Below are 24539 nucleotides of genomic sequence, written 5' to 3' on the forward strand. Positions count from 1 at the left end.
AGCACTTGCAAAATGAGTCTTGCAAAAAAATGAGTGTATAGAGGAACTGGAACCAGAAACACAGAAGAACCATAAGCAATAGGAATTTTGTGTGTGGAATCATGGACGTGTTGGGTGCACTGTTGTGTGGAAAGTTGACAGCCTAGTGAGGCCACAGACACTTATCTGACTCTTGCAGCAGGATGTGGGTGGGTTGGCTGATTGCCCACTTCCTGCTTTGCCTGACATTTTGCGCAGTACGGTGTTGGCACAGTGGTTACAACATCCGGCCGATGATCGGACAGTTTTGGACTTTAATCACGGAATTGTACACAGAGCAACCTATTCATCGAGACTGCTTCATGTACAGTGGGTGATACCACCATTATATTATTAATTATCCAACCACACCAGAGGGAAATCAGTTCAGGATTATCGGTTGAACAAATAGTTGTTCATGTTGTTCATTGAATAACCTTTCTTCATAATTTTGGAATAATTTAGAGTTTATTGCATTTGCTGAATGGTGTCGTGATAGAAAGGGCCTGATAGCAAACATTTCCTTCAAATAATTATCTCAACTAGATTTTTTTGAGCAATATTATCATGACATTGGTTGAGTTTAAGTGACTGTCGAAAAACACAGGCAAATTTGAAGTTGCTTGAGTGAAATCTTTATATATATATATATATATATATATATATATATATATATATATATATATATATATATATATGTATATGTACAGTATATATATATATATATATATATATATATATATATATATATATGTGAAAATGTATATGTACAGTATATATCGATATGTACAGTATATATGTATATGTATATATATATATATATATATATATATATATATATATATATATATATATATATATATATATATATATTGTTACGGCTGTGGAAATTTGCAAACCACCATTCAGGTCCCGTAGGTGAGATGTCTCTTAAGTACATGTGTAGTTAGCCCCAAACCCGTTGTTTAGAAGGAATAAATGTGATTCATTCGGGCTGCGACACTTTGAGTCAGTCGTTTTTCTTTCTCTATCTTTTATTTCAAATAAAAACCAACAAGGGGCTCGGTGGCTTTTCGCGCCGTTCTTCTCCGCGCTTGGTGTGAGGGGAGAGAAGCGAGGGGAGGGCAGCTAGCGCCCGATTGGTGGATGCGCGGTGTGACGCGGCCAGGGAGGAGGAACGCCCCTCTTCGAGACCTTTCTCGAAGCGCCTCGAAGGGGGGTGGAGAAAAGAACGGGGCAGAGCAACAGGGCGGAGCTCCGGGATATAAAAGTCGCAGACGGGCGAAGCAGTTTTGTGGATGCTCTTGCTCGGTGGATATTCTTGCTTCGTGGTTGCTCTCGCTCTCGCCTTCTGGCTCGCTCGTCCTGGTGGCCGCTGGCCTGGTCTTTTGTGGGGCAGTTGCAAGACCCCGCTGGCGGGAAGGAGCGTCCGCCATTCCCCTCTCCCGACTTCGGGCATCCACGTTCCCCCCCCCCCTCTATCCGCGCTGGGATAGCGCCGAACACTCGGTCCATGGCATCGAGTGGCCAACATGTGCAGGTGCGAGGCACGCAGGAGAAGACTCACCTACCACGCCAGGGCACGGAGTCGCGGCCAGGCGGGACCACGTCAATGGACGTAGGAGAGGGACTCGACAGCCCTAAAGGGAAGTCACCATTTCTTTTCGGGGTTTTTTTGTATGGAACTTGTGGCGCCGTGTCTTGTGAAGTAAAACTGTTTAAGTGTTGCCGTGTGTCGGTCTTAGTCGGTTGTAGCTCTACGTCGTCGTTGCTTTATTGTTTTTCTTCTTGCATTTGCTTTATGTGCATTCTGATCCTGTTTGGCTGTATATGTGTGCTCTCCGTGTGTCGTGTGAACTTGTTCCCCGTTTCGCTGCGTCCTTCCCTTTGTTGAATCTCCATCTTGCTTCACGTAACGGGTTCGTCGTGGGCTTAATACGCCCGATAAGTAATCGGAACCGTCGAGGCCGACGATAACACCGCTCGGTTATCCCGATAGTACGGAACGGACCGCTTAAGCGGCCCGTGTCCGGAGTCGACCTGCGGCGAGGTGCGATCACCCAGTTTACCATCTGTGTGGGTACTTAGGTAGGTCGAGTTTGGCGAACAACCCTATCCCACGCGGGTGGCCGATTGGCACGATCGTGGTGAGGCTGAAAGGCCCACCCGTGACTAGCTCCCGGCGTTAGTCCGAGAGGGTCACGACAGAATTGTCCGTCCGGTGGGCGACGTGCCGCGATTCAAGTCACGTGGCCGATCGCATGCCGGCGGGCGCGAATTCACAACAATATATATATATATATATATATATATATATATATTTACATATATATATATATATATATTTATGTGTTTATGAATATATATATATATATATATATATATATATATATATATATATATATATTTATGTGTTTATGAATATATATATATATATATATATATATATATATATATATATATATATATATATATATATATACATGTGTATATGTATATACAGGGTAGCCCGAAAGTTACTTTACCCCTGATAAATTTCTCACACTTCCCTCTGTCCCTTCCCCTCTGCCCTCACCCCCTCACCTGATATGGTATGCGGAAACACTGACTCAGAAGAATGATGGAGCACATACAGATACAATGACAAATTAATTATTGTAAGTACTGTAAAATAAAACCTGAATATAAAGAGATAAAGAACAATGCTTCACTAAAAAGGGGTAAAGTGACTTTCAGGCCACCCTGTATATATATATATATATATATATATATATATATATATATATATATATATATATATATATATATATATATATATATATATATATATATATATATATATTAACCTGGTGTTGTGCAGGAAGAGAAACGTGAATAAGTAACACTTTGTAACCAAAGGAAATTTGGAAATTGTAATACCCTCTGCCAAAACCACCAGGTGGTGCTTCATGGTACACATTTACATGGAGAATTTACGTCACCCCACAACTTCATGTGACGCCGGAGCCACATAGCCTATGTTACCTGCCACACAAAGTTGTTTTTGTACTGTAAGAGAGAAGAAGAGAGAAGAAGAGAGTAGGTATGTTCTTGATCTATAAAAAATAAACCTGTGCTATTATGCAAAATGTCACACACATCAGAAATATCACGAACAGCACCGATGTTATCATAAATTGATCGTCCAGGCACACAACAAGTTTGATCAGTGTGGACTATAGAGTTAACAACTGATCTTAAGTGAGAGGCAAGAACCTTGGAGAAAAATTTATAGTCGGTGGATGGTAGAGAAACTGGACGCCAGTTGCTGCGTGTCTCCTTTCTTTGGTAGGAAGGACACAAACACTCATCTGCAACTTAGGGGAAGCTCCCCAACCTGAAGACTTTCTTGGAACATTTCCAGAAGCTCACGACCAATAATGTCCCAAAATGATTCATAAAATTCATGAGGAATGCCATCAGTCCTGGAGCTTTCCCAGATGCTATACCAGAAAGTGCAATCCGTGATAGGGTTCTCCATCGAGACCCGTTGTGAATCAGACAACTTCGGAAAAGATTCAATAAAAGTATTTACAACTTTCAAGTCAACTTTTTTAGCAAATAAAAGAGAGGAATATTTTTATACTAACTTCCTAATAATCAGGTTCACTTCTAATGCCACCATCAGGTGATTGCAAAGATAGCATTTGTTGTTGTGCTTTCGATTTATTCTCCAAGGAGAAGTACTTAGAAGGAGAGTCAAGAAGATTCAAGTTTTTTTAATTCTCAGCCGCACTAAAGCCCCTTTTGCACGTTCCTCTACAAGGTGACGAATCAACTCTTTCTTACTCAGAAAGTCTTTGTGCTCTGTTGTGTTACCATTTAGTGCAGTAGGTTTGGATTATAGTTCCGGAATCTCCTTTTCAAGTTGGGAGATCTGAAAAAAAAAAGTTATTTGAGTAATACACATTATATTGTTGGCAAAAAAAACTTTGATGTGGGTTTTTGCGATGTCCCACCATTGCCTCTTACTCTGGAAAGTGTTTTTTTCTGGCCAGAGGAGAACACCAGGAGGCTCCAAATGAATTACAAAAATGCACCTCTTCTAACAAACCAACATTTAGGGCCCAATAGGTACTCTGACGTTGAGTATAAGGAAAAGTCAATTTTAAAGATACCAGATGATGATCTGAAAAACCAGAGGGTGAAATCACCGTTGACAAAATGAAATTCCGGAAACCATTGTTAACATACAATTTATCTACACGTGCAAAGGATATCCTGTTATTAGAGGCTTGACAACATGAAAATTGCTTGACGTGAGGGTACTGCAACCTCCATGCATCAATCAGATGATATTTTAACACAACAGCCGCCAAATGTTTTGCATTCTCCGGGTGAGGTTCAACACCGTTACGGTCTAGAGATGGCTCTGAGGTGCAATTAAAATCACCGGCTCGGCATGCAAGACCACCAAAATCAATTCGAGCTAAAGAATTGTCGAGAAGGGAAAAGTAATCATTTCTTCTAGAAGGATCACTTGGGCCATAAGCATTCAGAAATGTGACCTTATGACCTCCATACGGAAAAACCACAAAAGCCAAATGACCTTTCATAACTTCGTGAAATGCTATTTGGTCAGATGGGATTTTTGAAGCAACTCAGAAAGCGACTCCTGCTCTAGAACAATCAAACGAGCTGAAAAACCTTGAACCTTTTATTGTGTTCTGCCATTCTGCTAAACAGGTGTCACCACAACGTACATCCTGGAGAAAAGCGACGTCTACATGCTTTTGCTCCAATAATACTTTGACATGAGTTTTTCGTATGGGGGTGCGGCCCCCCGTTTATGTTTATACTTGCAATTGATAAAACCATAATTTGTTTTCAGAGTTTATTTAAAGAAGTGATCATTGAAGTTCTTTCCCTGCTCTGAAAACAAATTTTCTCAGTCTATACACCTGGTACTCGTTGGCACCAGAGGCTGCTGGATTTTAAATGATGCGAGAAGCAGTAACATGAAATTTGTCCAAATGCGGGAAAAAAAAATCAATGAGCTTAATCTTTTTCCAAAAAGTGCTATGGATAAATTTGATTATTTCAGTCGGAGAGGGGGTGTCTGAGTCCTTGCTGTCCTGCAAATCTCCAGTTGCACCTTCTGTCTCGATGGAATCTGATATCGAACGACTGTCGTCTGAAACACACGATCCATACTCGATAACAATGTTTTTTTTTTTGTTTTTTACCTTTACAGGTGCAGGAGACACTGTTCTCGACTTAACGAAGACCATTTCTTCAGGTAATGGATCAATCTCCGTTTTTGAGGGGACCTCCTCAGAAGATTCTGGTATACTTGGCACACCTATTGTTTGAACATCCTGACTAAGTTCACCATTTACTGATGCACCATCCATAAACGATCCATCTCTACTTGGAATATCGGCTGATGAAGCCTGTTGATGCTCCATAGCTTCCTCCTTGACACTAGGAGGACAGAATTTCACACCGGAAGGGTTCGGTTGAGTTTCACAGCGACTGCTTCAGCGTATGAAACGGGCTCGATTGTACTTGAATCAGTGTGACCACTCCTCATTTTCATAAATGCCAAGGTGAGCCAATGAAAAAAGCCAAGAATTCACAAGGTTTCGGAAAAGCGATGACAATAGAAAACCTATATGCCAAGAAAACCAAGACGCCAAGGAGTGGTCACACTGACTTGAACCATGGTGCCGTCGTTTGCCACGTGCAACCACACAAGGCTCATTCATATCCTCGATTCGATTTTCGGAACTTTCGCCTGGATCTGAGGGCGTTTCATTGCCTGGCACAGGTTCGTATTGATTGCTAGATTCTCTCGATGGCTGTTCAGCCATACGACTAGGATATTCGTTTTTAACACGTCCGCACTGACCACAATTAAAACATGCCGAGATCTGCGATGTTGCAAACACCCGACATGTAGAGTTATTGTGTTTAATTTTCACCATGACTTCTAACTGTCGAATGTTCGGCTTAAAAATAATAAATAATTGATCCCGAAAAGACAGGACACGTTTTACCTGCTGATCTTTAACTTGGACAGGAATGGGGGTTATTTTAGACACAATGTTACCATATTTTTCCATAGCGGTCATGGTCTGCTTACTCGGGAGGAAAGGAGGAACATTTGAGATGATTACCTTTACCGTTGGTTCGTCTAACGGGGAAACAAACATGAAGATATCCGGTTCTGTACCTAAACCGGTCTCTACGAGCTGCGTTGCCATTTCCTCCTTCGAGACGAAAAGGACGACGCGATGGTTCATCCACGATGCGGAAATTACATTCTATATACCGATGGATTCTCCGATGCACAAAATGATTTGCTCCACCGAGATTTCTGGCGGCAGCGTGCAGGACAAACCGTTTTTCCGAGTCAACGATCGTAAACCAGGATCACTTTTGATGGTTGCCACAATCACGGGCGGGGAATAACACTCGATAACTAGGAGCAAACAAGCACCGTGGAAACGGGTGCACTCTCTCACTCTCAAACTCGAGTGAAAAAAAAGGAAGAGATCGCAAGGAAAAAAAAATAAAAGGATGGAAAAGGGTGAAAAGCAACACCACGACACACAGCAAACCACAACACACAGCAAACCACAACACACAGTCCCTCCTCCATACATCCACAAGAAAATGTGAAATTTCCAAAGCATTAAACATAAATTTTTAGATATATATATATATTTGTTTTTCTAATGTTTGGAAAATGATATTGATTGAACGAAAAAATTAGGAACCTGCCAAGTTTAACGAGCTTCATTGAGATATATGAGTGAATGCATTCACTGCTAGACCTTGCGTGCTGTCCCCCAGAGGGACTGACTATTTCTCGTGTCTGCAAGATCTGTGTCTACATTTTCTGATGTTTTACGAGGTGCTCTGCAAGAAATCAAAGCAAATCTGGTGAAAAACAGATGTTTTATTAAAAATGTTGTAACGTTTGCGCGGACCGCAAACGATGTACCACGTGACACGTGCACAGATGAGCAGGCAACAGCTTAAGCCACTTGCAAAGTGCCGATGTGGTACCGTAATCAATAACCGATGGTATCCATTAAGGTACCAAACTATGTCATTCTGAGTGAATCATTCACTCACTGTGGATGCTTTTGCCATGCTACATTATTCAGAGTGAGTGACTCATGCTCCATCCCCCTGAGTGAGTGGTTCGTGCTCCGTCACCCTGAGCGAGTGGTTCGTGCTCCGTCACCCTGAGCGAGTGGTTCGTGCTCCGTCACCCTGAGCGAGTGGTTCGTGCTCCGTCACCCTGAGCGAGTGGTTCGTGCTTCGTCACCCTGAGCGAGTGGTTCGTGCTCCGTCACCCTGAGCGAGTGGTTCGTGCTCCGTCACCCTGAGTGAGTGGTTCGTGCTCCGTCACCCTGAGCGAGTGGTTCGTGCTCCGTCCACCCTGAGCGAGTGGTTCGTGCTCCGTCACCCTGAGCGAATTGTGAAATAACACCTCATTTCCAAACCGTTTGCCACATTAACATATCCCCAAATACTTTTACCTTCTACTCTGAAACAACAAATATGATTTCAATGAAACTTTACCACAACGTTCATCACTGTGTATGTACCAAAGTTTGTTCATGGCATGAAAAAAAATCGGTCCCGAAGGGTGTCTGTGAGGGTTTCCCCCCAAAATAGTTCTTTGCTTTCTTCTCAGAAGCTACAAACGCAATTCGGATGAAACTTGACCACAACCTTCATCACTGGTGACATACCAAAGTTTCTTCATGGCATTAAAGAAAGGCCAGGGTTTGAGAGGGTCTACGGGGGGAGTTTATGTGGAGGGCGTTGCTCCCACAAAGATATTTTTGCTTTCTTCTCAGAAACGACACGCAATTTCGATGAAACTTGACCACAACTTTCAACACCCATGATGTGCCAAATTTGTTAATGGCATAAAAAAAAATCGGGGTCTAACGGGGTCTACATGGGGGGTTACCCTTGAAAACAGGTATTTGCTTTCTTCTCAGAAACTACACACACAATTCTGATGAAACATGCGCACAACCTTCATCACCCGTGATGTACCAAAGTTTGTTCTTGACAGAAAAATCGGGGTCCAAGGAGCTGTAAGGGGGGTTGCCCCCAAAATATGTATTTGCTTTTTTATCCGAAACTGCACACACAATTTCGATGAAACTTGACCACACCCTTCATCACTAATGATGTACGAAAGTTTGTTCATGACATTAAAAAAAATCCATTGGTATTTATTTTCTTCTCCATTACATATTTTGTGGGGCATCCATTCCTACCAGTGGTTCCCTCGTTTTCTTAGCTCGCTGCTACCAGGTGAGCGCCCAAGAGTGTTGCCCCTTATATATGTTTTACTTTACATTTTTTGATTCAAATAATTTTGAGAGCTTCAGATTGCCACAGAATCCAAGAGAGACTTGTGATTCTGGGGCATCAGCCCATAGCGGAGAGCAATAATACTCCTTTGAGCGATGGATAAAGGCCTTGTAGACTGCGAATGGCTCTGATTATCCATGGGAAGACTTGGATCACTCGGATGATGCCCAGTCTGTGGCTGGCTTTGCAGACCAGCTTTGTGATGTGGTTGGTGCAGGAAAGGTCATGGCTGATATTGAGGCCTAGAAGTTGAACAAACCGAACCTCTTCCAGTGTATATCACCAAGGAAATATTGTAGATAGGTGGGTGTTTTTTTTGTTTTTTTTTCTCAACCATTATGGCCAATCCAAACTTAAGCAACATCAACCCTGACCATCGACTCTGAAAACCATGGGGGAAAAAAATCACATGAAGATGGAATAATAACTTGTGCTAAATTCTGGGAATAACAAACATTTCAGTCGATGTTGGACCAAAATTATGAGAATGATGAAGGAGTCGAGGGAGGCTTTGGGATAACAGGCAGTTGCCATTGCAATTTGTGAGCTATGCATTCCATGGAATATCATGAAAGGGCAGCTGCACACAATCCTTTCATCGATGTATCCAATGCATCGTATCATATAGCATGATGCAACATATAGGTATCTTTGGGCCTCAGAAAGGGAAAGCAGGTTTTGTGGAGTGGTGTGGCCAGGTACATGATGTTCATACTTTACACATGGTTTGTGATATGTGTTGGAACACAAACAACCAACAATATCAACTTTTAATCTCCCTCTCTCCTCTCTCCTCTCTCCTCTGTCCTCTCTCCTCTCTCTCTCACAGATTCATCCCATCTCATCTTTGGTTATCCTACCCTTCTTCCCACCTATGGTACACTGAATCCTGTGGCGGTGCAGTTGCTCTGAAACAACTTGCCTTCTCTTCCTGGAAGGCAAATACAACTAAAGGCATTCCAAATATCTCACAAAAAGTGTGTCCTCTCTCAGGAGAGGCAGACAACAACGTCTCTCTAACCTCAAGATTGACCTTTCAAACTTTTCGCCCTCTAAAACCTTGTGGCACCTTCTTAAGTCTCTCGCTGGTGTATGCTCCTCTTCCATCCCTTCCTTCTACTCAACTGGCACCACGGCCCAATGCCTCATTTCTGTATTTGCTTCCAAACATTGTGTCCTCAACCCTTCACCTTTGGCACACAACCTTCCCTGTCATACCCAACTGCTCCTGGAGTCTGTGTCTTTTGCCCCTCAGAAGGTGGAGAAGTTTCTGTCAACCCTCGGCTCTGAATCTGCAGCTAGATCGGGTCAGGTGGTTTCAGCTCATGTGCCCTAAAAGCATTCTCTGCTGCTCTTGCACATCCATTTCTGCTCTTTTCACCCTTTTATTTGCCCTAAGTCATCTTTCATCTACTGGGAAATCAGCCAACATCACTTTCATTACATCAAAAGATGCAAAAAACTGATCCCCTTAAATACAGACATATCAGCGTACTTCCAATCATCAGCAAGGTCATGGAATCCATCATTGCAGTTGACAAAATCATTCCTTTTCTCCAACAACTTCATCTCAGATCATCAATTCAGATTCAGACCAAGTCACTCTTCCTTGGGTATGCTGCTTCGACTCACCCCACAATAGATGGAGGCCCTCAATGTCAGACATGAGACCAGGGCCGTCTTTCAGGACATATCTCCTGCTTTGGATACAGCCTGGCATTCTGCCTTGCTCTCCAAGTTCTTTGCCTATGACATACAAGACCATCCCCACACATGGCCTACTGACATCCTCTACTCTTGCAGCCAATGTGTGGCTTCATTGGAATCCTTTCATCTCCTATCCCTGTCAAGGTTGAAGTGCCAAAGGCAGTGTTCTGGATCCATTCCTATTCCTGATCTTCATCAATGATCTCTCTGACTGAAAAATCTTCTTTATCTATTCGTTGATCACTCCACCCTCTGCCATAACATCGCTCATTCTTCAGACAAACAGGCAGCAGCCTCTTTCCACTTTTCAGATGTTGATAAGCTGGTCAAACACTTGGAATACGTCTTTCAATCCTGACAAATATCACACTCCTGCAGCAAGTATTGTAAGGTAAAGCCATCAGGTAAAGATTGGACTTCAGGAAGTGCTACAATATATTTCATGGCCAAACAATAAGGCTTGTTGTGCATTCTTACAAAAATTGTTTCCAAAGCTTAAAGTTGTATTGTCCTTGGAATTGAACAAGTATCCACAGTAATTGGTTGGCTTGAAAAATGAACCGGTCGTTTTGTGGGAGATCTGCATCATCTGTTGTGTGCATTGATTTCCTTTGTGATCTGCATTGTTAATGAAAAAGTGAAAAATTGTAGATCTCAGATGGGAAATAAATCTCAGCATTGTGATTGCTATTTCAGATGAGCTGAGACAAATTTTTGAAAATAATAAAGGGAATTGCAGGATAATTGCTTTATGTTGTGATGGTTTTCAGAGATCCCAGGGATCTTTATGCAATACACATAAAGAATCCCTACTGTAGATATCTCCAGAGTATATTGTGTAGCTAAAGTTCCCATACGCCCTCTCGTATCGGTGGATAGGGAATATGTGTTGAGTTTGTGTAGGATTTGAACCCCATTGTGACCCCCTTTCTTCTCTATATTTCTCACTCCATATCTCCTTCCTGATCTCTCTCCTTTTCTCTCATTATCTCTGTGACACCTGGATAGCACATTCAAACACACTTTGCAACACACAAATCAAGCCAAAACAGTGCAGTCAAACACTGCACGGCAACGTCAACAACATCAACAGCAACCTCAATGCCGATGCCACATTGTGGACTCGGGCAATCCAGTGAGCCCTGGGCACACCCAATGAACATTGCTTGGATACAGGGCGGGCCAATAGGGAGACAGACCTCTGATGGATTCCAACCACAGCAAGACTGAACTCCGAAACACCACGGCAGCGCTCGGGAGCACAGGGAGGGGTTGCTCAGTCCCCAAGCCACACCTCTCCTTAAGCTTTATAAGTCAGGAGATTTGAGCAGATTGGAGTTGTTGGCTTGTCTGGGATCTGAGACAATCAAGCTGGTGATGGAAGGGTTGATGGAGCATGTGAGCGAGTGAAGTTCCAGGTCGGAAAATGAGCCAACCTGCGTAGAATTCCTAGACGTGCTGGTCATTACAAACTGATTCACGCAATTTGTCTCTTGCTTTCCCGAAATGTACTTCGTTCTCTATGAATGCACAAAGCATCAATGAACAGCCCTTATCCTTTTCATGGCCGGCATATTGACTGACACTTCCATTCTGCTTCCTCTAAGCCACACACATCTACCATTTACACCTCTCCCAACACATTGTATCACACTCACTACCCTCCTCATCTTTTTCCCCCTCTCTTCTCTTTTGTTGAGACCAACGTAAGCCCATCGGCTTTCATCCGGTGAGCGAGAGGCCGCAAACACACATCAAACTTCTTTCTCTTCTCTCTGTGCCTCTTCTTTACCTCATTTCCCTGGATGACGGAGGTGTCTGTGTTGTACAACTGTGATTAAGTGATTTAATATGGCTGCGCTTCTGTGCTAGGGGTAACAGTTTTTTTGCTGTGACAATGCTTGTATATACGTGCTTCTTGTTGACATTAAAAAACCGTAATTCAAACTGCCCAATTATAAGTTTCCATTGGTTAAAACATAGTGTGTGGATAGTGACAGGGAGATCAAACCTGCCGTTTCATTATGATCAGCCATTAGCCAACGTTCCACTAATGGTGTCGCTTAATAAGGGTGCGGGGTTGACAGCATGGTACTCTATCTGGGGGGTTTAATTTGCCAGAAAGGTAAAGTCGATTAGGCGCTGGATCCTGCCTGAATTAACCATCTTAAGGCCCAGTCACACCTTGACGTTTTAGCCAGCAATGGCAACGTATTAAAATGTATGTAAAACGCTGGCTTACGTTGCACTTTTGATGTTTTTTTTTTAAGATTCCGACGTATTCATAACGACTTGGTCTTATGCACAACGTATTAGTAAAGGACACAGAACGTTTCGTTGAGTTATAGATAACTTATACCAACGAATGCTTAGCCTGTTGTCGGCGTTCACAACCTATGCCCAACGATAGTCTAACTTATGCATAGCGCGCTGCACGCATCGCCGACGATGACGTGGCGTCGGTTATGAAAAGGCTGCTGCACAACGATTCAAATCATAACCGCCGCAGAAATGGAAGTGTCAACATCGCAGTCACACCTTGGCAATCTTGCCAGCGTATGCCGACCTCTGAAAAATGCGTCCAAAACGCTGGCGCACGTCGAATACGGTATGGGTAAGTTTGGTATGCGTGAATAGAATGCTAAAGTACGCTATCATACGTCATAGTAAGTGGAGTACGTCTTGTAATTTTAAACATGTTGAAAATTTTACGACGTACTTGCCATATGAAACACACTCCGCATGCGATGGGAATAAGTTGTACGCACGATATGCGATCGTTGACACACATCGACACACGTTACTTGTAAGGTGCTCATAAGTCGAAACACGTCAAGGTAATGGTTAGCGTCAGTGTTCCAGACTCCCGGTTTTTTTTTTTCTTCGGTATGACGGTGTTCAGTGTACAGTGCGGTTATGATTTAAATCGTTGAGCGGCAGCCTATTAATTATATTATATTATAACCGCACTAGAAATCGAAGTGTCAAAATTACCATCATACCGAAGGAAGGAAGAAAAAAATAAAATAAAACCAGGGAGTCTGGAACACTGACGCGAACCATTACCTTGATGTGTTTCGACTTATGAGTACCTTACAAGTAATGTGTGTCTGTGTGTCACCGATCGCGTAACGTGAGTACAACACGTTACTCGTAGGTTAGAAATAAGTTTCGGGTACGCTAAACATTACCTCGACGTGTTTCGACTTATGAGTAACTCACAAGTAACGTGTGTCGATGATTGCGTGACGTGCCTACAACTTATGGCCAGCGTTATGCGGAACGTGTAAGTCATACGCTGGCATACGTCTTAAAATTTGAGGACAACTGAAAAGTACAACATTTAAAGCCAGCGTACAACGACGTATGGCAGTGTTTTTCAGCGTGCTCTCAATGTTATCAAACTTACCCATAACGTATTCGACGTGTACCAGCGTTTTAGACAAATTTTCAAAAAATCGGCATAAGCTGGCTAAAACGTCAAGGTGTGACTGGGCCTTTAGACGGCGCCTGTGGTTAATCTGCCACATCTGCCACATCTGCCACATCTTAAAAATCTGCCACATTGCGGAATTATCCGCGGTTCATCGGTTTAGAGGATCATCAGCTGGATAAGGGGTTTGAAAACTCCTCTTGTGATCCCTACCGACCCCGAATCCGCAACAATATCAAGTGCCATATCCTGGCTTAGAACAATGAACTTAACTTCATATTGAGCAAAACAAGTTGCTACAGTAGATCAGAGCTAGTGTTCTAACGTTTTTGTGCCCATGACCTGACCCTGGGTACCCTGACCACTTATACAAAATTTGCTGAAGATGCTGTAATGATGCTGAAGATGCCTTTTTTGATGCTATAATGATCAGACATACATACATACATATATACATAATACATACATACAGACATACATATCTACAAACATATACTGTATACATATATACAGACATACATATAAACATAATACATACATACATACATATATACATAATATATACAGACATACATACATACATACATACATACATATACTGTATACATAATACATACATACATACATACATAGAATTGTCTTACAGTATGATAAAATGAATAACTAAAGCATGGTTTAAAATGAGTCTTCATTTTATCTTTCAGACGATATACTGTGTACTTTGTCACCAAAAATCGAGCTTTTGCATAAACCATTATAAAAATCATAACCACCGGTATTGTCACTACTTGGTGGTGGAGTAGGTAAAAGCCTTGCTGTTCTCACTGTCATGGATTAATTTCCCATGGCTGCAAGTTATATGCAGTGCTGGACTGAAACAGAAGGTTATGTGTCAATGAAAGTTGAAGTCGTAAGTGCATGCAGGAAAAAAAAATAGCAAATGTCTTCAAATTATTTGTAAATACGACAATCGAGATGAGTGTTTGTAAAATGAAAAGGAAAGCCCCTCATTCCAAAAGCCAAGAACTTTACAGCTGAAGTTACTCGCCTGTGTTGGCACGAGATAAGAATACAAATCCACCCAATGAGGTTCGAAATAAAGCTGTAACAGCCACCACACTTGTGAATGTGCATTACATGTCTGAAAATATAAAGTGTTAAAGGAATATTGTACAGAGAAGTCTTTTGGAAAATCACGAGAAATGAAAAACACTTGCTCACACTGTGAGTAAAGATGATAAATTTGGCAAAACATTTCAGCAACTGGTTAATATAGTTGAGGGCAATGATGTTGTGGAAACGACTCTGGACTGGCAATGAATGAATTGTCCGTTCATATCGAACTGAAAACAAGAGTTTGGGCGAATTTAAATCCATGCTTATGGACGTAAAGCCAGAATTATCATCTCACTGATAATCTATACCATTGGTCCCCAACCTGCGGCCCGTGGAGCCCTATACTGCGGCCCGCGAGGACTTTCCAATCAAAACACATTTCCATGTAGCAATTTTAAAGGGGTTTACACAATGCCACTGCCGGCCGGCGCCGTGACCTGAAAAGCCTTACACAATGCCGCTGCCGGCCACTGCCGCTTAACCGCCGGGAGGAATCAAATCAATTTGCATCAATAAAATGCATCAATTTTTTCTGGCTCCCAACTTCCTTGGGAGTAGTGAATGCGGCCCGTGGGATCAAAAGGTTGGGGACCACTGATCTATACTAATAAATATCAGTGTGTGTCAGTCTGTCCGTCAGCCCGTCTCCTCCATAACTCCAAAAACATGAAACCGAGCGGCGCCAAACGTTGCATGCATATTAAGGGAACGCCAAGATGGTGCATGAATGAAAATTGGGTGTTTAACACCCCTTTTGAAGATAATTAAGGGGGTACTTATGACAAAAAAACAAAATAAGCCTCACCATTTTAGTTGTAAAAAACAACAATCCAGTGTCGAACATGTCCTCAACCATTTCTCGGATCTGCATTTACCAATGTTGTTCAAACTTGTCACACAGATAATGAATGACGTCCGACATATGCCCGCCATTTTGTTTTGAGATCAGATCCAAGATGACTGACTGGTGGTCATTTTAGTTGTAAAAAAAAAAAAACCCCGATGTACACGTCCCCAACCATTTCTCATTCATGCATTTACCAATTTTGTTCAAATTCTCACACAGATGAGGAATGATATTCGATATATGCACGCCATTTTGTTTCTAGCTTACATCCAAGATGGCCCACTGGTGGTGATTTTGTTACTTAAACGTGTCCCCAAACATTTCTCAGACATGCATGGTCCGACTTATTCAAACGTGGCACAAGCGTCGTACATGATGGCATGCACAAGCACCTGACTTTATTTCGTGATCTGATCAATGATGGCCGAACTGGCGGCCATTTTAGTTGGACATAAATATGGGTTAGCCCTTTAACTCCGTCCAGCAAAATTACTAAAACAATGAGGGCTATGCCATTTTATGTCTTTTTTTTACTTGTTTGCAACTAAAATGGCCGCCAGATGGCCATCTTGGATCTGATCTCAAAAAAATGATGTGTTTATGTTAGCCATAATCCATTATCTGTGTGCCAAATTTGAACATGATCAGTAAATGCAAGTCTGAGAAATGGTGGAGGACGTGTTCGACACTTGGTTATTTTTAAACAACTAAAATAGCCGCCAGTCAACCATATTGGATCTGATAAAAAAAAAATATGACGTGCATATGTATACCATCATGTGTTGTCTTTCTGCCAAGTACAAATAAAATCGGTCTGCACATGTCAGTGATATGGTTGGGGACACACGCATGCACGGACGTGAAAATCAAGACCAAATCCATAAGCCACCATTTCGGACGAAGTCCAGCAGGGACTAATAAACCCATGGAGGAAGAATGAGCTGGGCACCAGAGTATGGGGAATTTATCATCCACAAGCAAATGCAAATGTGACAGCTGTGCTGGGGCAGCATTTTACAAAATTCTGTACCACGTGCATATAATGCAATTTGTAAACCCCAATTCCAATTTCCATTTAACACTCATTCTAATAGAGTTATCATTTGCCTAAAAAGCAACTGACGTGCACTAATACGCTAAGTGAGTAGCACGTACGAGTAAATATTTAAAGGGCGAACAGTTTCCAGTGATGCTGTCTCATAAACAAGTCATTGTTCATCCTCTGGATATCTGATCACAGGCTCTGCTTTGTTAGAGACAGTTCTCTCCCACTCACAAACCACAAATATATGCCCCCAACAAAGCAAGTTTAAATGACAGGGTTACAGAGTGCAGCATTATGGAGAAAACATAAAACAGATTAAATTGACTGAAAATGTTACAATAATAACATGAGTTGCCTTACAAGGAACTTCAACACAGGAGGATACCAATATGCCCATCCAAACCTACAACATGATTGCAAACATATGGTTGTTTGTTCATGCTCTATCCTTTTTAAATGCTGAGTGTCTAGCAAGGAAGCAGCACATACTATTTTTAAAGTCTTTGTATTTACTCAACCAGGGTTCAATCCACCGAGCTCCCAGACTCAAAGAAGACACGAACCATTATGTCACCAAGTCTAGTTAAGACAATGACTTGATTTTTATAAATAACTAACGGGTACCCGTCCTTGCTCTCACCCTGGGACCCCTTCCCTTCCCTGTTGAAGTTGCTTGTGACCAAGTAAAGTCGCTTGTGTCAGTTTTATGTTTTTGTTGAGCACTCGCCAAGTGGATGAAGTAGTCAAGCAAGCACTCCATTCAAAACCGTTAAGGAACAGCTGCTTGATACATGAACACAGCCTTAGACATCTCGACAGAATACAGCACATACAAAACGCCGACAAAAGGAGTATTTTGTTTTAAGATTTTAAATATTAATCATAGCTATTTTCGTTGCAATCAAAACGTACGTTGTTCAGTTTTTAAACGTACATAAACTCAGAGGTGATGTTGAGTGTTCGAAAGTATATCGCTCAGGAATTTCTCTGGCTGCCTCCCGATTAATTAATTAATTATTGACACAGGTATTTCACGATCAAGCCAATGTTAATGTTTATTTACTTCACATAACATGGGTATTGCATGTCCATGAGTTTGTTTATGAGCTTTGAAAAGTCAGGCGAAAACCAAAAGTTTTATCTTCAATGAAAGACCAGGGTTTTCTTCATCTGCGTTATGAGAATGAACCTTCATTGGGCGGTGTACATAAAACTGCTGCCACGATTGCTGCAAACAAAACATGCATCACCTCGTTTGACTTGGAATCAACATGTGCCGTTGTTTCCTCAAAACGGTACCTTTATTTAATGATACAAAACACGTTGGTACATCAGAAGAGTATAAACAATCAGAGCAATGCAGAGCGAAAATGATGGCGGTGATTTCTGGACAGCTGGAGGTAGAGTAACCTGGCTTATGGACAGTATTTACGGACAAACAAAACAGGGAAAGGAGTGGCCTGGCTAATGGACAGTGAGCTTGTGATGTTGGGGAGAGAGGGGAAGGCGCGGCCTGTAGCAATGGCTGTGCTTATGACAACACACACACACACACACACACACACACACACACACACACACACACACACACACACACACACACACAGACTCACCCACCGACATGAACTCAGCTTTATATATTAGTTGTCATTCTCTATCCTGTAGTGGGGCAACTTAGCATAACAATTGTGCATTTTGTGAGGAAAGCACAAAATTTGGCACACTAATAGCCTATCATATTATGAATAGATTTGGATATTGGGCCATCTCAAAATTTTTGATGGCAGTGGAAAATGGCTGCCACAGCCATCAGTGGCTGAATTTGGCAAATCAAGGCAGACGGGGAGTTTTGATGCGATGTGGTGTCATCAAGACGGTGGCAGCATGCCGCGTGATTGGTTGAGCCAGGCTCGGAGTGAGGGACATTCAGGTATTGTTGGCATGGCCGCGGGGGAAGTAATTATTGGGACATTTAGAGTCAGTTGGAGTTGAAGTCTAGTGTTGAGGAGCAGCATGCTCATCTTTGGTGCTGCAGCTGGAAAACTTACCTGTGCCTCTCTGGCTCTCTGTCCTCTCTCTCTCTCTCTCTCTCTCTCTCTCTCTCTCTCTCTCTCCTTTCTCTCTCCTCTCTCTCTCCTCTCTCTCTCCTCTCTCTCTCTCTCTCCTCTCTCCTCTCTCTCTCCTCTCTCTCTCCTCCCTCTCTCTCTCCTCCCTCTCTCTCTCCTCCCTCTCTCTCTCCTCCCTCTCTCTCTCCTCCCTCTCTCTCTCCTCCCTCTCTCTCTCCTCCCTCTCTCTCTCCCCCCTCCCTCTCTCCTCCCTCTCTCCCCCCTCCCTCTCTCTCTCCTCCCTCTCTCTCTCTCCTCCCTCTCTCTCCTCCCTCTCTCTCTCCTCCCTCTCTCTCCTCCCTCTCTCTCTCCTCGCTCTCTCTCTCCTCCCTCTCTCTCTCCTCCCTCTCTCTCTCCTCCCTCTCTCTCTCCTCCGTCTCTCTCTCCTCCCTCTCTCTCTCCTCCCTCTCTCTCTCCTCCCTCTCTCTCTCCTCCCTCTCTCTCTCCTCTCTCCTCTCTCTCCTCTCTCTCCTCTCTCTCCTCTCCCTCCTCTCCCTCCTCTCCCTCCTCTCTCTCCTCTCTCTCCTCTCTCTCTCCTCTCTCCTCTCTCCTCTCTCCTCTCTCCTCTCTCCTCTCTCCTCTCTCCTCTCTCTCCCTCTCCTCTCTCTCCCTCTCTCTCTCTCTCTCTCTCTCTCTCTCTCTCTCTCTCTCTGTATTGGAAGGTGCTTCCACCCCTGTATCATGTAAGCCCTTGACTGGCTCTCCTTTGTGTGAAAGACAGATTGTGTGCTCATGGAATCTTATGCTCTTATATTCCTGCATTGTGTATTTATTCATTAATTTCAGTCTACCATTCGTCCTGGGATTATCCGTTTGGGTTGTCTTGTGCATCTTTAATAAACCTATATACCTTAAGAAATGTGCAGCCTGAATTTTTTGCCTGCTATTGCAAGAAAGAATCCACTCTGGCCCAATTGTAAATCCTTTTGAGAAACTTAAATTCGTGAAACAAACTCGTTTTAAGAGACCGGCAAGATACGGATCCTTTCTGGCATTTCCGCTCGAGCACAGTTTCATTTAAATCAGCCATTCTCAAAGCATATTGCTTTGGTGTGGTTGGCCCCTTTAACAACTCCCATCGACGTGAAAAAATATTTGATGGAGTGAATCGTACTTGCATTTCTGCAAGCAGTGAAATATATTGTTACGGCTGTGCAAATTTGCAATACACCATAAAGTTCCTGAGATCAGTTATGACGATAAGTAATTGTGTAGTTAGATTTCCCCACCGTTGTTTCGAGGGAATTTCCATGTTCACAGGGCTGTGATCCTTTGAGTTAGCCGTTTTTCTTTTCTCTATCATTATTTTGGACTAATCATCCCCCAACAACCAAATCACCACCACCAACATCATTCCCAAACAACTACAACTCAAACACCACCACCTTCGCCTCTTTACCTCCACAACTCCATCCCGCAAACATCGCTTCACCGCCATTCTCAAACGACGCCCGCCAACAACCAAACTCCCACCACCTCCGCCTTTCTACCACACGTCGTGCCATGGGCTGTGAATGCATTCCTTTCGCCTCAAAAAGTGGATCAGGAAAGCTCCACGCCCCTTTTTCATCCGCCCAATGGCTGAGCATCGGGTGGTGTGGCCCCGCCTCCGAACCCGCTGTGATCCAGAAATTTGCATAGACGCCCCTCCCTGGGCCTATATAAGTGCGAGCACAATGCAGCTCGTGGCAGAAAAGTCAAGTCTGGAGGGTCTGGAGGGTCTGGAGAGCGCAGAAAAGGTGGCAGTCTGGAGGGTCTGGAGAGCGCGGAAAAGTGGGAGCAGTGGAGTGGCAGCAGCAGTGTCGGCGGGGCAGTCGAGTCGGGAGAAGGAGCTCAAAGCCGACGGAAAAGGCAGACGGGGAGCGCTGGAGAGAGCTCGCCGACCACGCCAGGGGCACGAAGCCAGGCGCAGCTACGCTGACATCGTGGCTTGCCCGCCATCGCGCCACGAGGGCACGGGTAAAACCCTTCGGTCTCGTGGACCTGGCCGCTCCTCCAGGTTCCACGCGCATTAGCCCCACGGGCCCAGTCTGACTCCCTTGTCTATGAGGGGGTCTTTTCTTGCTTTTTCTTTGAATGTGTGTTGTGGCGCCGAGTCCCGTAAGTAGAATTGTTTAAGTGCATGTAAATAAATATTGCTTTATTCGGTTGTAACTCTTGCTTGTAAATTGCATTCCTACTATATGGCTGTGAATACGTGCTTGCCTTGTCTGAGTGCGTAATAATGTGCTTGTCGAACTGTTCCCTGTTTCGTTGCATTCTTTCCTTTGTTTGAAAGTTCCATCTTGCATCACAGAAGGAATTGGTAGAGGGGTGTAAGCACCCGGTAAATAATCACGTCCGTCGGGGCCGGCGATAACACCGCTCGGTTATCACTGAAGCACGGAACGGACCGCTTAAGCGGTTCGTGTCCTCGGCCGGCCAGCGGCGAGATACGATCGCCCGGTTAACTACTCGCGCAGGTACTTAGGTAGGTCGAGTTTGGCGAACAACCCTATCCTGCACGGGTGGCCGATTGGCACGATTGTGGTGGGGTCGAAAGACCCACCCGTGACTAGCTCCTGGCGGTAGTTCCAAGGAGGGTCACGACTGAATTGTCCGTTCCAGTGGGCGACGCGGTCGCGATTTGAGTTACGTGGCCGATCGCACGCCGGGCGGACCGAAATTCGTAACAATATCAAGGAAATAAAGATTGTGTGATCAGAATGATCTCTTTATTTAACAGTTTACAGGTATAATTATTAATGTAAAAAAGTCAAAGGTTCCAAAATAAAACTATTGTTTACATTCTAATTGGTTGTGAGGCAACACTAAAAGGTAGAGCTTTTGATTAGAAATCGAAGGCAAACGTGAAGGGGTGAAACTTGTGAACTGAAGTCGAAAGCAAACAGTGATTGTCTTATTCTTGTAGGTGTTCCTACATTGTATATTGTGAACAACTTGCATGGGAACAACCAACACTGTTCCCAATATACTTTTAGAAGTTCCAAATCTCATGTGACGTCTGCTTGGCTTTTCCCTTTAGCCTCAATATTTATACCTATAAAAGGCAAAAATCTCGCTCTTGCTCTCACTCTCTGCTCTATGCACGGCCACATCTTTTAAGTTAAGAACTCTAAACTCGGGGTACAAATACAACTTTATGTGGGGGGTAACATAACTATGTGGCCACAGCCTCCCCTGGGGATGCGGGGGACAGGAAAGGCCGTAAATTATCTTTGTAAATGTGTACTGTGTAGCGCCACCTGGTGGTGGTGGTAGAGGGTATTACAATTTCCTCTTTTGATGAAGTGATGAAGAATGGGGGGGGGGGGTGTAAATTTGCATTTAAGCATTTGGATGGTAACTTTGCTCGGTCACATCTGAGTGCTTATACAGTGCAACCTGCTCACAGGGAATATATTGGTCTCCCGGGCAAGTCAATTAGGACCTCCGGAGTAGTAGGCTGTACCCCAAGCCCTTCACCTAGGGGCCAGGTTGAAAAAAGTGGTGTCAGGAGTGGGATTCTAGCCCGAATTGGTAAATGGGTGTCGGACTAGCGGATGTTGAGGTGGTAGCATCTGTAGAAGGTAAAGAACTCATTAATTGGTGTGTCGTCGATCTTAGGTCAGAGCTGAGAAAATGTGATGTCAATGTCAGCAGTGTAAAAAGTGTATTGGTGCATCATCTCAGGGAGGAAAAGAGAAAGGAAGAAAGTATTGATATGGACAAGTCCAAAGTTCAATTTGGGGAAATGTTGAAAACAATGCAGGAAGCTTTGCCAGAGAGGATGATATAATTCGCCCTTAATCCAGGAGTGGATGGACCTTATTTTTTGGATAGGGCAGTGACATTCATGAAAAGGGGAACTGAGTCCAGCCAGCTGGAGGGTGCTGAACAATTTTTCTTCTGGCTATCCATTCGATCCTAGTATGCCAAGGGCAAGCAGAAGCAGTGAATTGGTGTCACCTTTGCTGATGGACATCAGCCAGCAGTTGAGTGCCATAATGGCCATGCTGGTGGTTCGGGATGAGAAGATGGATTCTCGGGGAGCTGAAATGAATGAGAAGATGGATGCTCAAAATGATAGGATTGATGCTCAGAGGGATGAGACCCAAATCATGAAAGGAGAGATGACTGAACTTAAGGAGGAAAAGACGAAGATTGAGGAGATTGCACAGCATGAACTGCAGCATATACAGAAGAAAATGGAAGGAACGGAGAAAAAAACTAAAGAAGAGCGAGTCAAGCAGAAGCAAAGGAATCGTGATTTTCATCAGGAAATGGAAATGCAGCTCTTTGAAAGTGAGGAGGCATGGCAGAAAGAGAATGTGCATGGAACTAAAGAGAATCCAGAGTGGAAATGTTGAGAAAAATTCAGAGCAGATTGATGATAAGAGTGGTTTTGAGGAAGAAGACGGAACTGCAAAGGACGAGGCAGATGGTGAGGATGAAGAACCGTCTTCAGATTAAATGACACAGGAACTTCACCCCAACACAAAGAATGATGAATGTATAAGTTTGCCTTGCAGGCAATCGTTGGAAAAAGGAGGTGAGTAGTGGAGACTCAGATGGTTCAGATGGTGCAGTCGAAATTGGTGCTTATGCGGAGAACAAAGTTATTAGCGGTTTCGATAATAGATCAGTGCCAAGATCGGAACTCAACAAAAACAGAGCCTTGCTCAAGAAACAGAAGAAGAGGAGAGGAGAATTAAGAGGAGAGTTTCATGACTTCATCAACCTCTGATGAGTCAGATAACAATTTCAAAACTAGTGATGGTGAACAGAAAAAGTTATCTGGTTGGCCAGATAAGAAGCCAAAAGATAATAACCAGACAAATTATAAAGTCAGAAAGAAAAAGAGGATGTGCAGGGTTGATGGTTGTGCAAACAAGAACCCACGGAGTTATAAAGTAAGGAAGAAAAAAAAAATGATGTAGGGATAGGTCTATGGGGATGGGTTGTTGTCCATGTCCCCCCCTTCTCTTCCCGAGATTCAGCAGAAACTGCTTGCAAGATCCCTCGTGGCATCGCACTCCCCATATTCGCTTCAAGGCTGGAGTAGAGAGGGAGGGATGCAAGCTGGTTACCTTGTTTGCTGTTGCTTGAATCCTGCAGACCATCGAGACCCAACAGGTTTTTTTTTGTTGTTTGGTTCACTTTTTGAATCATGCCATATGGCAATATTGTGATGGAGGGCTATGGTCCCTATGTTTTGAATTTTGTACAAGTTTGTGTTCTGTGTTCTAGCATGAAGTAGGGGAAGAGTAGGGAACCCGGCATTTCTGAAATTAGATTATATGGCAGTCGTGGGGCAACTTAGCATAACAATTGTGCATTTTGTGAGGAAAACACCAAATTTGGCACACTAGTAAGTAGCCTATCATATTCTGAACAGATTTGGATATTGGGCCATCTCAAATTCAGCCGCTGATGGCTGTGGCAGCCATTTTCCACTGCCATCAAAAATTTTGAGATGGCCCAATATCCAAATCTGTTCATAATATGATAGGCTACTCGTGTACCAAATTTGGTGCTTTCCTCACAAAATGCACAATTGTTATGCTATATTTAGCAAAGTTGCCCCACTACAGAGCCGGGATGGCGCTGGAAGAAGTATGGGAGAAGTGTTACACTCATGGGGTTTATTGCTTTATGATGCTGCAATTGTGGGGCAGGGCTTGCGATGATGAGAAGCTGTGACCATTAGGGTGTATCTCATGTAAAATGCCACCGGGTGTGCTGTGGAACCAGAGTAGCTAATTTCTTTCTTCCTTTCCTCACAATTTTATTTTATTATTTTGTTAAAAAGATCTTCCTTATCAACCTTCTCCCTCCCTTGAGAGCTCTATATTTCATGGGAAAAGAACTATGACGAAAAAAAAAAGAGGAGGAAGAGTGAGT

The 24539-nt window shown here is 43.3% G+C and overlaps 1 protein-coding gene across 3 annotated transcripts in view; it reads left to right on the plus strand.

Annotated features, from left to right (window-relative positions):
* The first annotated feature begins 209 nt into the window (after positions 1–209).
* Positions 210–24539, plus strand: part of LOC147024703 (uncharacterized) — a 54602-nt gene continuing 30272 nt past the window's right edge. Inside the window, exons 1-2 of one of the 3 annotated variants that reach the window (XM_085884871.1) lie at positions 210–348; positions 23636–23771. In XM_085884871.1, the coding sequence (XP_085740997.1) occupies positions 23711–23771 (61 nt within the window). In that variant the 5' untranslated portion in view covers positions 210–348; positions 23636–23710. Of the gene's footprint in view, positions 349–19308; positions 23772–24539 lie in introns of those variants that run through there. The other 2 variants (XM_085884870.1, XR_015059161.1) reach the window with 2 other exon arrangements.

This window comes from Eptatretus burgeri, chromosome 6, assembly GCF_056783735.1.
Source record: "Eptatretus burgeri isolate ZD-2024b chromosome 6, Ebu_testis_v1, whole genome shotgun sequence".
In the NCBI taxonomy this organism is placed as follows: domain Eukaryota; kingdom Metazoa; phylum Chordata; class Myxini; order Myxiniformes; family Myxinidae; genus Eptatretus; species Eptatretus burgeri.